Raw genomic sequence first — 17,770 nt, forward strand, 5'->3', positions numbered from 1 at the left:
GATGCAGAGATTAACCATGTTTTTGTTTTTTTTTTCTGTGATATGCACAGAAGGCGTACCACATCAAAAAAAAAATGGCCATGTTTTTATTGTCCCCTAGTCCCATATGTGAACCTTCTGTCCAATCTTCTGTCCTATATTGTCCCGTATTAGCGAACCTTCTGTGTATATCACAGAAAAAGACTGGCTGATTATCGGGCCGATGAGCGGCTTCAGCTTGTAGCGTGTGCGCGTGTGCGTATGTATACCTAAACCCCTTATCCCGCGCACGCGCACACGCTACGAGCTGAAAAAATGTTCCGACGAGAACTTGTTTCGCCAAAATGATTGGTACTGTATTTAGGTTCGAAAATGAGTGACGCGCGCAAGAGCGCTCTCCCACCTCAGCTCTTTTTTCTCCGTACAATTTAGTATTCATTTTGAGGAGCTTTTAGCGCAAACTAGGACAGGGACACAGAGGGAGGGAACAACACCAGCGCTATTGTTGTTCGCTGGTTCCCTCTCTCTGTGTCCCTGTCCTAGTTTGCGCTAAGAGCTTCTCAAAATGAATATGTACCAACTAGCTCGACTTTCAGTCTTACTACAATTTAGTAGCTCGCCTGCAACATAAGTTAGACCCGCAGAACAATATGTTAAGATATATGCATTTTTAAAGCGATGGCCGACGTCGCACACGCGCGAGAATGCATGATTGATAACATAAGCTTGTCCGTGTTGCAAATCGACGAAGGCAATGATTTACGTAGTTGTGTAAGCAGTGCCACCGACGCCGCTGCGCGCGTCCGTGGTAAATCACTGCAGCCACACGAGACTAGATTGGCAGAAAGATCCTAACAGGCATCTCTTTGCAAGCTTCGCAAGGCATTGTGCGCCGAAGTACATAGTGCGCACACCGCGTCTGGCCTTCGCTTTACACCCCTTCTTCCCTTCCCTCTTAAATGCGAAGCATTTCTTAGCGAACTTCTGCGACTTTGAGCGTATCTATCTATCTATCTATCTATCTATCTATCTATCTATCTATCTATCTATCTATCTATCTATCTATCTATCTATCTATCTATCTATCTATCTATCTATCTATCTATCTATCTAGCCGCCTACAACTTTGTGCTCTCCTGGCCGTTTAGTTAATCGGATGTATACCAAAGTTGGTATGGGATAACATGACCGTATTACGAACATAATGACAGGTCATAACATGAAAATCATGACATGCATGTCATGAACAGCGTGATTTGCATTCTACAGCCTTGGGGCTCTTGCGGTCGTTCCGTTAATTTAATATATACCAAAATTGGTATGGTGTGACAAGAGTTCATGACCAACATAATGACAGGTCCTAACGTGCAAATCATGACACGCATGTCATGTGAGCATGATTTACATGACATGATCTCGGGCCGCTCGCGGCCCGAGATATGGGTATATACGAAAACTGGTATGACGAGACATTTCTGTATGACGAACATAACTGACACGTGGTAACATGAAAATTATGACATGCATGTCATCTACGAGATAATTTACATTCCACGCTCATGGCGCACTCGCGGCCGTTTCGCTAGATTGATATACACCAAAATTGGTATTGGGCGATGTGACTGTATGACGAACATGAACAACAGTTGGTAACATGAAAACCATGACATGCATGTCGTGTATGCCATGATTTACATGCCACGCTCATGGTGCATTCGCGGTCGTTTCGGTAGCGTGACATACACCAGAATTGGTATTTCGTGACGCGACCGCATGGCGAACGTAAACGAGAAGTGGTAACATGAAAATAATGCCATGCAAGTCATGTACGACATGATTTGCTCATGGTGCATTCGCGGCCGTTTCGCTAGCTTGATATACATGAAAAGCGGTATTGCGTGACGCGACTGTATGACAAACATAAATGGCAGGTGGGATCTGAAAAATGATATGCATATCATTTACGGCATGATTTACATGCCACACTCATTGTCCGATCGCAGCCGTTTCGCTAGATTGATATATACCGTAATTTGTATTGCGCGACGCGACTTTAATGACGAATATAAGTCACGTGTGATAATACGAAAACCATGATATGCATGTCATGTACGGCATGATTTACATGCCATAGTCATGGTGCACTCGCAGCCATTTCGCTCGTTTGATATACACCAAAATTGGCATTGCGCGATGTGACTGTATGACGAACATAAATGACAGGTCCTAAAATGCGAATCATGTTATGCATGTCATGTACGGTGTGATTTACATGACACTGTCATGGTGCGCTTCCGGCCGTTTTGTTTAATGGATATATACCAAAACTGGTATGGCATGACACGAGTGCGTGATGAACATAAACCACAGGTCATGCATTGTGCATACCATATTAAACGCCTCATTAGCATGGCATATACCAGATTGTGGATGCATGCATGCATGGCAAACATGCGATATATGGTGAACTAGATGCCATGGTATGAATGATTTCATTTGGCTCAAAGTCAAACAAGGCGATGTATGCAGCTCTTTGCTGGCTGCTTCGCATTACATCGATTCCCACAGTGCGTGGCATCTGCGGGATTTTTTAAATGCGAAGCATTTCTTAGCGAACTTCTGCGACTTTGAGCGTATCTATCTATCTATCTATCTATCTATCTATCTATCTATCTATCTATCTATCTATCTATCTATCTATCTATCTATCTATCTATCTATCTATCTATCTATCTATCTATCTATCTATCTATCTATCTATCTATCTATCTATCTATCTATCTATCTATCTATCTATCTATCTATCTATCTAGCCGCCTACGACTTTTTGCTCTGCTGGGCATTTCGGTAATGGGATGCATACCAAAATTGGTATGACATAACATGACCGTATTACGAACATAAATGACAGGTCATAACATGAAAATCATGACATGCATGTCATGAACAGCATTATTTACATGCCACGGTCATGGGCTCTTGCGGCTGTTTCGTTAATCTATATATATCAAAATTGTTATCGCGTGAAAGTGTATGACGAACATAAGTGACAGGTCCTAAAGTGCACAACATGACACGCATGTCATGTACAGCATGATTTACATTACATGGCCTCGGGGAGCTCGTGGCCGTTTAAATGAATGGATACATACCAAAACTGGTATGATGAGACATTTCTGTATGACGAATACAACTGACACATGGTAACATGAAAATCATGACATGCATGCGATGTACATGATTTATATGCCACGCTCATGTGCACTGGCGGCCGTTCTGCTAGCTTGATATGCACCAAAATTTATATTGCGTGACTGACTGTACGACGACCATAAATGACAGGTGGTAACATACGAATCATGACATGCATGTCGTGTAGGGCATCATTTACACGCCACGCTCATGATGCGCTAGCCGCTCGTTCGCTAGCTAGATATACACCTGTTGTGTCGTGCATATCAATTAAGACACATCATTGGAAACATTCGTTCCTCATTCTTTATTTCTTCTTCGTCGTCTTCGCTGAGGCGGCCGCCAAGCACTGCCATCTCCTGGCGCCGTAGTCGGCAGTGACGCCTTATATGACATATCCCCTTTTGCGAAAAAAAAATATAGTCACTACCTAATATAATCCTTGAGCTTCTGTGGTGTGTTCTTACGCGTGCTCCTTCTAATGCGCGCTTGACATCCCGACAGATTTGGTGAAACTTGCGCACTGTCTTCAGCGAGTGGTTCAGGAAAGTCCGCATTTTCATGATTATCCACTCTTGACGTGCCAGGATGCGATAGATCATTCGTACCACTCGTACCAGACGATTGAGTGCATGCCGGTAACCAGTTTATGAGAGTAGATGTGCCGGATCTCATTTTGCTGACAGCTGCAGGGTGAAAAGCAGCTAACTTGGACGCGTTCCACACTCGTCCATCTTCCAACAAGTACGAGGCCGCTCCACGCTTTTCAACGATCTTCATGGGCGCGGAGAACTGTGAAGATAGCTTCCCAGGAATGGCAGATAATTTAACCCGCACGTAATCACCAACGGCGAAGCTTGGTTCCTTCGCTCCGCTTTTTCATCTGTATAGCTCTTCTACCTGGTTTGCTTGTTTTTCATGGGCTCTCGCAACTGCTCAAGCGCCCTTGACGGGTCTGTGCTGAAGCATTTGTCGGGCATGCCCACTATGTCGAGTCTTGTCGGAGGTTGGCGTCCGTAAAGAAGTACAGCGGGCGCAGCACTAGTAGTCGCGTGAGGCGATATATTTGCGAGTAGTCAAGCATGGCTATTTTTATATTCAAAGAAAGTATGTATGACTTCAATACCCTGTTGAATCCTTCCACCAAGCCGTTAGCTTGCGGGTAGTACACTGAAGAGTTGTAATGCTTGACTCCACGTTCTGCGAGGAATTCTTCAAAATTTGCTGATGAAAACTGTGGCCCACGATCGGATACGAGGCCACGTGGGTATCCTTCGCGTGCAAAAAGTTCAAGTAAAAATGTCTTCACTGTAGGTGTGGTCGCATCTCTTACGAAAGCCACTTCAGGCCACTTGCTGGAAAACGGCAGTCGGCTGAAGCTTGCGTGAAAGGTCCTACGATGTCGATTGCAACTTTTTCCCAGGCTTTGTTAGGAAGAGGAACGGGTTGCATTGGTGCTGCAGAGGTACGTGCAGACTTGTCACAGGACTGGCAAATCACACATGTGTGCACAAGCTCTTCAATCTGACTGTCCATGCACGGCCACCAATAGGACTCTCTCAGGCGAGCTTTGGTGCGACTAATACCTGGATGTGACTCATGGGCCAGATCCATAAAACGGTATGTCATAGACGCTGGCATGACAATCCTTTCACCCCTGCACAGGATATCATTTACAACTGATAGTTCAGCTCGCACATGAAAGTGAGCCAGCAGCTCTTTCGACAAAGATTTTTTGTCAGGCCAACAAGTAATCGTGAAATGCTTGACTTGGGAGAGAGCGGGGTCGTTGGCACTGGCTTCTTGAAGCTCTTGCATGGTAACGTCTGGAGACAGGAAGCATATGAATACTTCTTCGGGTGCATCGCGGAGTAAACTCTGTACGGGCAGCCGGGAGAGAGAGTCAGCCACGACGTTTTCGCTACCCTTTCTGTATTCCACGGTGTAGTTGTAGCGCAGCAACCGTGAGGGCCAGCGCGCAATCCTTAATCGACGGAGACCTGTACCTTTCATTGAAAGGAGCGTAACCAATGCGGCGTGGTCAGTGCGGGAGATGAAAGGTCTCCCTCACAGGTAAACGTTCGAATGTTCGCACGCCCATACACAGGCAAGAGCCTCACGTTCGCCAACTGAGTACTGCCGTTCATGCTGCTGCAGGGTACGCGAGGCGAACGCGACAGTTTGCAGTGAGGTTCCGTTATCCTGCTGAAGTACCGCACCTAATCCATATCCTGAGGCATCAGTTTGTGACGTACACCGGTAAGTGAGGATCGAAAAGATGAAGAACCTCGCAAGATCTTAGAAGGGCTTTCAGCCGCTCCAAACTGCTTTGTGCTGCCGCAGTCCAAACGAAAGGTGCATTTCCTCGAAGCAAAGCACGCATTGGCTCCACAACGTCAGAAAAATGGGGGATGAACTTGCAGTAGAAACCTGCAAGTCGCAGCATCGAACGGAGTTCGTTGATGTTTTAGGTGATGGTGCATTGGTTATTGCCTCAATGGATGACATAAGTGGGAATAACCCTCTATCGCTGACAACATGACCAAGGAAAGTCAATTCTGCGACGTCAGAAACACATTTGTGGTTGAGCCTGAGGCCCGCATCAGAGAGCCGTTTCAAAACAGCGCGCAAATTGCCCAGCTGATCCTATCGGGAGCCTCTATACACGGTTACGTCGTTGATGATGATGCATTTGATCCTTTTAGGATCAAATGCATCATCTTTTGAAATGCTGAGGGTGCCGATGCTAGTCCGAAGCAAACCCTTTTGAAGCGAAAGAGTCCGTCATGAGTTATGAAGGTAGTAAGGTCATGGCTTTCTGCACTGAGTGGTAACTGGTGGTACGCAGAAGCTAAATCGCGCTTTGAGAATCGCTGCGCTCCAGCCAAGCTGTTCAGTAGTTCTTCAGTTTGTGGCAAAGGAAAACTGTTCACGACCACAGTTTTGTTTCGCTCCCGTAGGTCAACGCACATGCGAATCGAGCCATCTTTTTTCCTAGCTACCACAATCGGTGACACCCACTCTGACGAGTCGACGCGCTCAATGATGCCCTGGGCTTCTAATTTTTGTATTTCTGCTGAGACTTGCTCGCGAATGACAAGTGGCAGCCGTCTCAGCTTGTTGGCCACTGGTTGAACAGACGCGCGAACTTTGACCTCGTGACAGAAGCCTTTAACAGTTCCGAGCTCTTTTGAAAATAGGTGCTCGAATTCGAGGCGTAACTCTTCAGGCAACACAGGAGTTTCTTGCGTCATCAGAAGAAACTTAAGCGGTCACCCTTGAATCTTCATGTCCAGAGCCGCGATGCCACCTAATCCAAGAATGGTTGTTCCTCCAGACACAACGTACAAAAAGATAGAACTGCATCGACCATGGAATGAGGCCGCAGCAATGAAACATCCTTCAATTGGAATGGCGGACTTGGAATAATCGAGAAGCTGAACGGACGTAGACGTCAGAGGATACACTTTAGAAAAGTGGCGTTGGTAAAGGTCCTCGGCGAGAATGGAAACCGATGTGTCGATCAAGAATGACACAGAAATTCCCTCACTTTCTAATACTGCGTAAATTCCTTTCTTACGGCGCCAGATTTGACACACACTTAAGTGATCGTCTGGGTCAGCTGTATCACTATCTTCCGCGACATGCTGAACATTTTTCGCGAACTTTCATAGCGACTTGCACACCTTTTCCAAATGGCCAATTTTCTCACATTTTCGACACTTATGTGTCTTCGCCTTGCACTGAGGGCTATTCGCAAGGTGCTCCGCCGAACCACAACGATAGCACTCCTGCTCTTTGAAGGATAGGCGATTTTGACTTTGCGTCTTATAGCATGTACACGTGCCAGAATGCTTCTTTCTCTTCTTTGAATTATGTTTAACACCATGAACTTGATTCCTTTCGGGACAGTTCTCTGGCTTCACTTGTCGCCTGATCATGCTGTTTTGCAATAGTAAGGGCCCTTGAAAGTGGGAGGGACTCTTGCAGCAGAAGGCGCTCATGTAAATACTCGCTGGTCGTTTTCTCTATCAGCTGGTCGCGTATCATGGCGTCCGCCAAGTCACCGAAATCGCACGCTCCTACCAAACTTCTCAGAGCGGTGATGTAATCCGCCGCAGTCTCACCTGGGGCTTGTGTACGTCGACGAAACCGGTGACGCGCAGTAGTGACGTTCACCTTGCTCTTGAAATGACCTTCCAGCGTCGCGATGGCACGGTCGAAGTCATCCCGACTAGGAGACGCCAACGTCCCTTCCGTGGGGCTCGAAGCCGCAAGGCCCGGGTCGTCCGTTGCGGTCAGAGTCTGGAAGATGCGCTGTCCTTCCAAGCCCAAGCAGTTGAGCAGAATCGCCTCCCGGCGAAGAACAGGCAGGTCGAAAGTGCCCGAAGCAACCATGTAATTCTTGAAGGCTTGGATCCATTGCTCCCAAGGGATGACCGGGTGTCCAGGTGATGGCAGGAACGGGGGTGGCGGTTGTAGTCCAGAAACACTCATCGTAGAGGACGACAGGCGAACAGCACGCGCGAAGATGAAGGTCGTACCGGTAGCACTTGGGCTCGTAAACCGTCGTCGCCAAAATATGTTGCGTCGTGGAATCAATTAAGACACATCAAAGGAAACATTCGCTCCTCATTCTGTATTCCTTCTTCGTCGTCTTCGCTGAGGCGGCCGCCGAGCACGTGCCATCTTCTGGCGCCATAGTCGGCAGTGACGCCTTATATGACAACACCAAAATTGGTATAGTATCTGAAGTGGCTGCTTGGGCGAGTTGGTACGACATATATTGTAGCAAAACAGCCATTTGGGCTAGTTGGTAACGGTTCATATCTTAAAGCAAATAGGCGCAGTATGGGAACAAGGACAAAAGGGAGGAACCTTTGTGTGTGCGCTTTGTGTCGTAGGTTCCTCCCTTTTGTCCTTGTTCCCATAGTGCGCCTATTTGCTTTAAGATATGGTACGACATACTTCACATAAAAAACAGCGCTAAAAAACGGCGGACAAGAGAAAGGAGGACAGCGCCGCCGTCTGTGTCCTTCTTTCTCTTGTCCGCCGTTTTTTAGCGCTGTTCTTTATGTGAAGTATAGTATTGTATGACGTGACTGTACGACGAACATAAATGACAAGTGGTAACATGACATTCATGACACCCATGTCGCGTAGGGCATGATTTAAATGCCATCCTCATGGTCTTCTTCACGACCGTTGCGCTATCTTGACTTAGAGCAACATTGGCATTGCGCGACGTGATTGTGTGACGACCGTAAATGACAGGTATAACATGAAAATCATCACATGCATGTCGTGTAGGGCATGATTTAAATGCACTGCTCATGGAGCTCTGGCAGCCGTTTCGCTAGCTTGTTATTCCCCAAAATTGGTATTTTGTCACGTGACTATCACGAAGAAAAATGGCAATTGGTAACATGAAAACCATGACATGTATATCGTGTAGCGCTTGATTTACAAGCCACGCTCATGGTCTGCTCGCGGCTATTTCGCTAGCTTGACATAAACCAATATTGTTATTGCGCGACGCGACTGTATGATGAACACTAATGGCAGGTAGTGATATGAAAATCATGACATGCATTTCATGTACAGGATGATTTACATGCCACGCTCATGGTGCGCTCGCGGCTCCTTCCCTAGCTTGATATACACCAAAAGTTGCATTGCGTGACGCGACTGTATGACGAACGTAAATGACAGGTCCTAATACGCAAATCATAACTTGCATGTCAAATGTACAGCATGATTTACATAAAACTGTCTTGGTGCCCTTCCGGCCGTTTGTTAACTCAATGTACACCAACATTAGTATGGCATCACATGAGTGGTGACGAACATAAATGACAGGTCATGAATTGTATACACAAGAATGTGCGTTTCATTATATAAAAGATTGTAGATAAACTCTAGTCCCATCCGCAGCATGATCATCTTGCCATTCAACAAGACCTTGAGCGTATTGCTGAGTGGTGCAATACCTGGCAGATGACATTAAACGTTTCCAAGTGCGAACTAATCACTTTTAGTCGAAAACATCATAACTTTAGTGGCCTATACAAAATTGGTAACAGCATTGTGGAACGCGCTCAGCATTATAAGTAACTAGGCATAAAGCCAACTCCTAATCTTTTCTTGTCCTCACATATTACTACTAGCTGTGCTAACGCATCAGAATCATTAGATTTTCCACGCCGTAATTTATACAATTCTTCTCGCGATGTGCGTAAACTCGCGTATCATGCTTTAATTCGTGCGCAACTCGAGTACGCCTCCTCCATTTGGTCACCGCATCAACAATACCTAATTAACATGTTAGAATCTATCCAGAACCAGGCCAGTCGATTCATTACGCGTAATTACAGCTACCCATCTGGCATAACACAGATTAAATAAGGCCTTGCACTCAAGCCACTAAAAATCCGCCATGACATTTCCCTTCTATCACTATTCCACAAACTCATCCGCACCAGCATGATGCCATCTGTTCACCTTAATCTAGCTCATCGAACTTCACGCCGATTACACAACTTTAGCTTATCACGCATGTACGGTGAAACTGACGCTTTCAACCTTTCGGCTCTTCCACGAGCGATTCGTTTGCGGAATGACCTACCAGATGGTCTCGCATCAGAGCGAGATCACGCAAAGTTCTTAAACAACCTCAAAAAATTCGGCAGATCCTATGTACCGTGGAGTCGATGTTATGCGAAGCATGTGGCGGGTAGGCGACTGTGGCGTAACTTATTTTACTGAGCGACACGTTACAAAATGACACTAACGATTTGTATAAATTTTATACGCACACATATATATGTTGAAGAGCCGCATATGGGTTATATATCCAGTTGTTTACGGTTGGGTAACGCTGCCAATGGCAACGTGGGTATTACCAACACCAGAAGCGGTAAGCTGATATGTAGTGCTTATACGTGTCCCGAGAACGCACGCACGTTTTACGAACCCATGTTCATGTGTGCAAGACGTTTTTGACAGTTCTTGAACAAGGGCATCATCACCGTGATCAGTGAGTACCAGCAGCTGGTCATGACTTGTTATTGGATCCGGTGGTGATCGCGGAGACCAGGGGTTGATGTTAGTGAAGTATGAGGTATAGTACAGCTGTTGGAAATCGTGGATGCCTCGGTCACTTCATCGACAAATTGTCTGTCGATAGAACCGGCGACATGTCGGAACCTGAAGTCACCCTTCGCGTTGGTGAGGTATAGGCCGTCGAGGCTGGTAGGCCTGGATAGTGCTACGTAGAACAACATCAGTGGATGGTGTTTGTCATATTCGCAGACTACCTGGGCGCATGTTCCCTACGTAGCCTAGTCTACAAAGCGGCTGTCAATCAGTCTGGCATCATCCTCGGTCAGCATGAGGCCATCGCCCAGCCTCGTAAGGAATGAAGAGGACACTGCGTCGTTCTGGTGGACGAATTGCACTGTACGGTGCGGTGATATCATATGTAAATTTCGTTAATGTATTCCTCCGGGGTCGAGCGATGCTTCAATATAGCTTGCTGAATCATAGGAATACAAACGTAATGTTTATTAGACTGCTATAAAAGCAGAGCCAACACTGGAACTACAGACGTTAATCTGATACGAAGCCTGTATCGTAGGAGTACACGTCGTAGGCGCACCATGTAGAGTTTATTGCTTTCTTGTAAAATTAGATAGCCAGCACCACCACCACAACTGACGTTGCACCGATATTACGCCTGCGTAGGCTGTTTTTCCAAACCAGTTTATAGACATGCCGTGGATCAGTGGTAGAATACCTGATTGCCACGCAGGATGCTTGGGTTCGATTCCTGCTGGGATCATAATTTTCATTATTTCCATTCTTTGAGTCAACGCTGCCTATGTTGGTTTTCCTTAACGCTCTAGCATTTAAGTAGTTACCAATGTCTGTTCACGCCGTTCCTGGGTAGATATAAACTGTCAATCACCTGTGGCGCATACCCGTACACCGCGGCCCGTGGTAAACGGATATGTGCCACACGTGTCTAGTGGAAATGGTTTGACGACGTACGTGACAGGATTTTAACGTTATTCATGTCATGACCCGCAGTCGTATTCGTCAAATCCTCTTACCCTCCCATGCAAATTTTGGTTTACGCCAAGTTAAGGAGGTGATCATGAGAGCACTCAGACGTAGGCGGCTAGATAGATAGATAGATACGTAGATAGAAACGCTCAAAGCGCCAGAGGTTCGCTAAAAAATGCTTCGCATTTAAAAATATTTATGCACATTCACCCGTGCCTAAAATGCTTTTACCGGTATATTTTTTTCTTTCTTCTCCCCCCCCCCCCTGTTTTTATTTTATCCTCTGTGTTCAGTTATTTGCGAAAAACTCTTTCGGCAGTTATATCTTATTAAACTGTTTGTGTTCAAATGGTTACCTTATATTATATTTTGTGTAACGCCTTCAGACACTACATTTTGCTATTTTAGTACATGTTGCATTTCTATGTTCTTGTGTTCACTTACATCTGTAATAATCAGTATTTCACCTATGTGTATTTATCTCTATTTTGTACATGCTGTATTGGCCTCCTTACACAATGCCCCACGAGGGCGCTGTGAGGTACTTATAAATAAAAATTTAAAAAAAGATGTCATGACATGAATGACTTCATTTTCCTCAAAGAGAAGCAAGGCCATATATGTAGCTCTCTGCTGGCTGCTTCGCATTACATCGATTCCAATAGTGAGTAGGATCTGCCGGATTTTTTAAGAGATCATTGCTGCATGCCATATGTATACGCTCATTATACCGTGATATTCTTTTAATACCTATTGCTATTTTGCGCACTTTACAGTGATAGGTTTAAGGCCCACCTACAGTCGACGTTGCACTAATTCATTGACACTGACTGCATCATTTACTGCACTTCTTAAAAAGTTCTGGCGCTCTTTGGCCATCATAAGCTCTTGCGCCCTAACGTTCCTGTATTTAGCACTAATGAATTTAAACAGGCAATCGTCAGCGTGCATGAACAATGTCATTGGTAACTGCTCCTTTTCTTTCAGACGGGGTGAAGCAACGTTTAAGTCCGACAACATTTCTACAATTTCAATACTAAGGGACTTCCTAGCTAAGCAAGCTACTAAGAAAACGATCAGACTGGACATCACGTGTGGTATGTTGACTTGTTACCAGTGATTCTACAAAGCTTGGAAGAGAAGCAGTGCATGCCCAGGCATTACATGCTTTGCTATGGCAAAGCCCAAAATAAAACAACTATATTGTTTCTCGGTACTTGCAATATATTCGCAGCAGGCAGTGTAAAAATGGGTATGTTTAAGGCCTTGATCCAATTTATCGGGTGGGTTCTCATTGTTTTGCATTTGCCAATGAGCAGATAATGCACTGTTTCTCCTTTCTTGCGCCAATAAATAGGTAGTTTTAGCTTGTAACGTATACTTCTTTACGTTACCGTGTTACCGGATACCGGATGGAATCTGCGCATGGGCGAACCTTTACGGAACGTAAAGGTTTACGGAACGTAAACTACTCGCTGGATAGGCTTTACGTTTATGGCCCTATCTCGCAAATCCACCTTCGTTCGTGGCTACTCGCGATATCCGCTTCGCGGAGACTCCAGCCGTCGAGTCAAAACAAGCCCAAGTGCGAGCGCCACTTACGATAACCTTATTTCAGCCGGATTACCGAGGTTAGAGCGACCTAGAATACCGAATCCGCAAACGTGAGAGGCCTAAAGACGCTGACAGGCTCGATAGGTGGCGCCATCTAGCGGGGCCAAGGTGTACCAGGCGAGCACAAAATTGTTATTGCAGAAACATCGGACATTCTATTCCCAATGTAAATGCCTTGCAGCGGCATTATTACGAAAGTGTTGCTTTTTTATTCATTTTTCCCCTCAAGAACACTAAGCGAAAACAAACGTGTCCTTGATTGTGGTTGCGCGAAGCGTCACAAGATGTCGACACCATCGCCCGGTAACTTGTGGTGCGATCTTTTACGCATTCCAAATGAACACGGAGGCGTGGCGTTACATCCAGCCGCACGCAATTGGTCAATGCAGGGCCGTGACGTCTGTCGCGGTTCACATTGGCTATTCGCGTGCGGCTGGATGTAATGCCACGCCTCCGTGCTTATTTGGAATGCGTACAAGATCGCACCACTAATATTGCTACAGCCCTTCGCTTATACCTGGATACTGCACACGCTAAAAACCTTTCTTGTGATTTTGCCGCAGCGTAATTCAATAAAATCTAAATTAAATGTAGTTTAAATGCTGTTATTATCAGCATTTAGTGGTTTGCGCAAACGTGAAGGTTTACGTACGTGCCTAAAGGTTTACGTCTGGGCAGCCTAAAAAACTTTACTAAGACTCGAGTTCCCGGTAAAACAGATGTAATCCGGTAACGGTAACGTAATGAAGTATACGTTACAAGCTAAAACTCCCTAATGTCTTTTCTGTCGCTCTGCATATCACTCAACGAAACGAGCTTTTGGAAGCCTGTTTCTGGTTGATCATATAGGAAAATGCAGACTAGGATGCCTACTCTAGGCTACAAATGTTCGTAGAAGCGCAATAGTTACGGTATATTTAAAATAAAATGAACCGAACTTGAAGAAGTCAGCTTCAGTAACGCCACGTATTTGAACCACGTATGCACCTGTTACATTTCTGAACACAGTTTTTTTGTGTTTATTAGAGAACAGAATGACAAAAATGGAGGCCAGTTCCCCGCCTATGCAATCTGAGTAAACAGCGAAGTTGGCAAGCTGGCAAATGCAGACGGATTCCTCTTTCGCTTTCTCGAATCCCGGCCGCGACGGCCGCATTTTCGGTGGAGGCGACAAAGTTAGATTTAGGTGTACGTTAAGAAACCCCAGGTAGTCCAAATTACCGGAGCCCTTCAATACCGCGTCCCTCATAATAATATTGTGGTTTCGTGACCCCAGCAGGTAATTTTCTTCTTCTTCATTCTACATCTTCTTTTTTATTTCTTTATATATTGCCTGCTCTCTTGCTTTCCAACTTCCTAACCTTCACATCATTTCACCCCTAGCTATGCTATGCTGTACTGTCGGCTGCAAAAGTATGCTGGATCTGCAGCACGTGGCGGAGCGACTGAAAACTGCATTACTGCGCCACCTACCGTCACACTACGGCGCGGTTTCGAGGTTACCGGTGCTGACCTACGCGATGAGTTGCAGCAACGGTGTATCGGCATGGCGACTAGAGCAGGCCACGGCCGATAGCCTCCACACCACGCCATATGATGGTAGGTGGCGCGGCAATGCAGTTTTCTGTCGCTCCGCCATGCGCTACAGGTCCGGCACTTTTAAATAATAATATTTATAATAATAATAATAATAATAACAATAATAATAATAATAATAATAATAATAATAATAATAATAATAATAATAATAATAATAATATCTGTGGTTTAACGTCCCAAAACCATGATATGATTATGAGAGACGCCTGGAGGACTCCGGAAGTTTCGACCACCTGGGGTTCTTTAACGTGCACCTAAATCTAAGTACACGGGCCTTTCGCCTCCATCGAAAGTGCAGCCGCCGCTGTCGGGATTAGATCCCGCGACCTTCGGGTCAGCAGTCGAGCGCCAATCACTAGACCACCGCGGCGAGGCGACCCTGCACTTTTGCGGCCGATAGTACACGGTTGTGCTGTGACATACTTCACTTTGTTTTCCTTAAAGACCTCGCACTGGAGGTATTACATAAGGGGTGGGGTTTACACACATTTTTTTACAAAATAGTGGCTACGTACATTTATTGAATCAGACCAAATTTTAGTTTTGCCGCTCTCACATACTTCCTCCGCCTCACATCCCTTTCTCATGGTAAACTATACTGTACAAGGCTTTACCCTCTTCCTTTTTCATTAGCCACGCTTCCCCTTGCCACACGACAGTATGCACGGCTGTGCTATGCTAGGAGGTGCTTTGCACATACTCAGCTATAGTGCACATCAGTTCTGCGGAATGCTGCAAGTAGGTGGAAGGCTTAAGAAAGGAAAATTGCAAATCACCAGTTCGTACGCCCAGTCACAAGGAAGGAAGCTACCGAAAAATTCATCCTGGTCCGGCGATTGAACCCGGGACCAACGCCTTTGCGAGGTAGGGTTTCTACCAACTGAGCCAAGGAGGAAGCTATAAGAATTAGCAGCGCGAAGGCGAATTCATCGATAGCTCAAAACACATGGACACATAATAGGGAGTTCTCGAATAGGGACCCCAATCGTTTCGGGGCCCCAAAGAAATAGCTTCGAGGCCACTGCGCATGCGCGAGATCCAAACAGCGTTTGTATTTTGCGTTGGTGAAGCTATTTCTCGAATTTAGCGGGAGGCATTTGGCGGGACAGGCCCCAAAGCCTGCCCCAAAGGCATTGCGTCAAACAAACATGACGGCACCCACTGAAGCCACAGGTCTTGGCCAAGACTAGAGGGACCTAGAATAAGGGGAGTGTCTAAAGCGCCTCCGAACCTATTGGGACCCTATTCGAAAACTCTTAGCTCCTGTTTGACCCAAAGCGAGCACACGCAAAAAGCATTGGGGCCGCTTCTCGACTATGCTTGCAGCACAAATACTCACGCATCTGCTTGCATCTACGCATGAAATCTGAAAGGAATAATGTAGTCAGCGTAGGAATTATCGAGCGGATATCTATTGGGTGTTGCAGCAAAGCTATATGTGTGCTCTCCCGTACCAATACCGTCAAGAAGTGCTATCGTGAGCAAGATGATTTGGAACACTGAATTCGGTTTTTACTCAAAAATTACTTGTACTATACTCATATGAATGTGACGTGGTAGAGATGCCTTTACGCTTGAGCCTCGCTTGAGCATTTACTGTCATTGACACTTCTGCGCTTTCTAACAGCGTTTAACCGCTATGGTCTTTAAAATGTAATTTCAGGGGTCCATCTCACGTTTCTCACGTCTGTACATACCTACGGTATGGTAACATGTGAGCCAACATGCTAAAATGGCGGCGTTCGTAAAATGCAGCACCTGCAGCAAGCGCCAACGAATCATAATAGAAACGTTGCGACTGATGCTTGAGCCGTCTAATCAGTGTATGCCGACGATAGCCTCTTTAAATATGAGAACCTCACCTGAGCTCGTCGGCCGACGTTCATTCCAATGCATCCGCTAATCGCATAGCTGGGCTTCATCTAGGATACCAAGTTGTGCCATTTTAATTCATGCCGTAGGGCAGTGGCGCAGCCAGAAATATTTTTCGGGACGTGTTGAGTACAGCCGATGCGCCAATCGCATGGGCAGTTCAGAAGCAGGAGGAAAATGCTCAGAAAATTTTGAGGAGCGCGCGAACACCGAACCCCTCCCCACCACCATTCCCTGCCGTAGGGCATACTGGTTCCAAAAACAAATCTTTTTATTGGCGCTTCGGTGCTGCTCAGCTGTTTCAGCAGTGGCACGTGGAAACGCAAGGCAGATGGAAATCGTAGAGAGGCCGTGGCACGGGAGTTCGTCATTGAACTGCGAAGTAATCGCCAAACTTTGTCAATCTGGCCAAACCTTGCCAAACACACTATATTGAGAAGTGCCGTCACGGCGCAAGTGGAAAGCGGCGTGAGGCCCACGCGCTCGTCGCGGCGGCTCCAGCAAACGATGGCTGCAGCGGCGTAGGCATTTTTCCCATGAGCGCTTGCGCGCCTGTTGGTGGCGCTCGTGTGGCTGAAGGAGGCCTATTGAGGAAACTAGCAATAGACACTACAAGGTAGAATTCATCGAAAACTTAAAGCACGCCAACGCATATTATTTCAGATCATTTCTGCGGAATTCCGCAAGATGGCGGAAGGGTCGAGAAAGTGAAATTGACAACCACCCGCTCGTGGCGCGAAGAAAATCCACATGAATTTCTCAGAAGGAGAGCTTCTTAATTGGCGAAAAATTCGTTCCGGTCCGGGGATTGAAGCCGACACCAACGCCTTTCCTGTTTATGTGTTTCGAGTTGTCGATGAATGGGCCTTCGCACTGTCTATTGCTAGCGTCCTGGTTAGCGCAGTTGGTATAGCGACCAAATGTGTTGGCCCTGGGTTCGATCTTCGGACGAGGACACATTTTTCGGCAACTAAGAAGCTTTTTTTTGAGAAAGCCGGCTATGCTTTACTTCCCCCTCATATCCCTCCTCACTTCCCTTCCCCGCCCCCACACTATACTGTACTATGCATGGCTGTGCTATGTTACGAGCTGCTACATGCCCGCTTCCAGTGGTGCATATGCCGAGATCATGTCAATGCCATGCGCAGTTTTGCCAAGCTAAATGCTCTGCTGTTAGGACTACCTGAAGAACACGCCGACCAGAATACTAAAACCAGTGTTCTGGTCAATTGCGATAAACTGACCATACGAGGTGGTCGCCGAGAAGTGTGGCTTTTGTAACCTATAGACGTCAGTGCATATGGCAGAAAACGTGTCAGAGGAACGAAAAAACTCGTTGTCACGGCTGAACAGGGTGGGATCGCGTGACCAAACTTAGCACCTGACAACGCTTGCAGTGTCCTTAGTAGTGGGCCTCGCGCCCAATAGTTTCCGGTTGGTCCCCGCTGCA

At 46.2% G+C, this 17,770-nt stretch overlaps 1 protein-coding gene across 1 annotated transcript in view; it reads left to right on the forward strand.

Annotated features, from left to right (window-relative positions):
• The window catches only part of LOC119381037 (Bardet-Biedl syndrome 7 protein homolog), a 793,778-nt gene that overhangs the window by 695,982 nt on the left and 80,026 nt on the right, over positions 1 to 17,770 (forward strand). Inside the window, exon 16 of the mRNA XM_049412187.1 lies at positions 12,223 to 12,332. Within this exon, the coding sequence (XP_049268144.1) occupies positions 12,223 to 12,332 (110 nt within the window). The remainder of the gene's footprint in view (positions 1 to 12,222; positions 12,333 to 17,770) is intronic.

This window comes from Rhipicephalus sanguineus, chromosome 2, assembly GCF_013339695.2.
Source record: "Rhipicephalus sanguineus isolate Rsan-2018 chromosome 2, BIME_Rsan_1.4, whole genome shotgun sequence".
Lineage (NCBI taxonomy): Eukaryota > Metazoa > Arthropoda > Arachnida > Ixodida > Ixodidae > Rhipicephalus > Rhipicephalus sanguineus.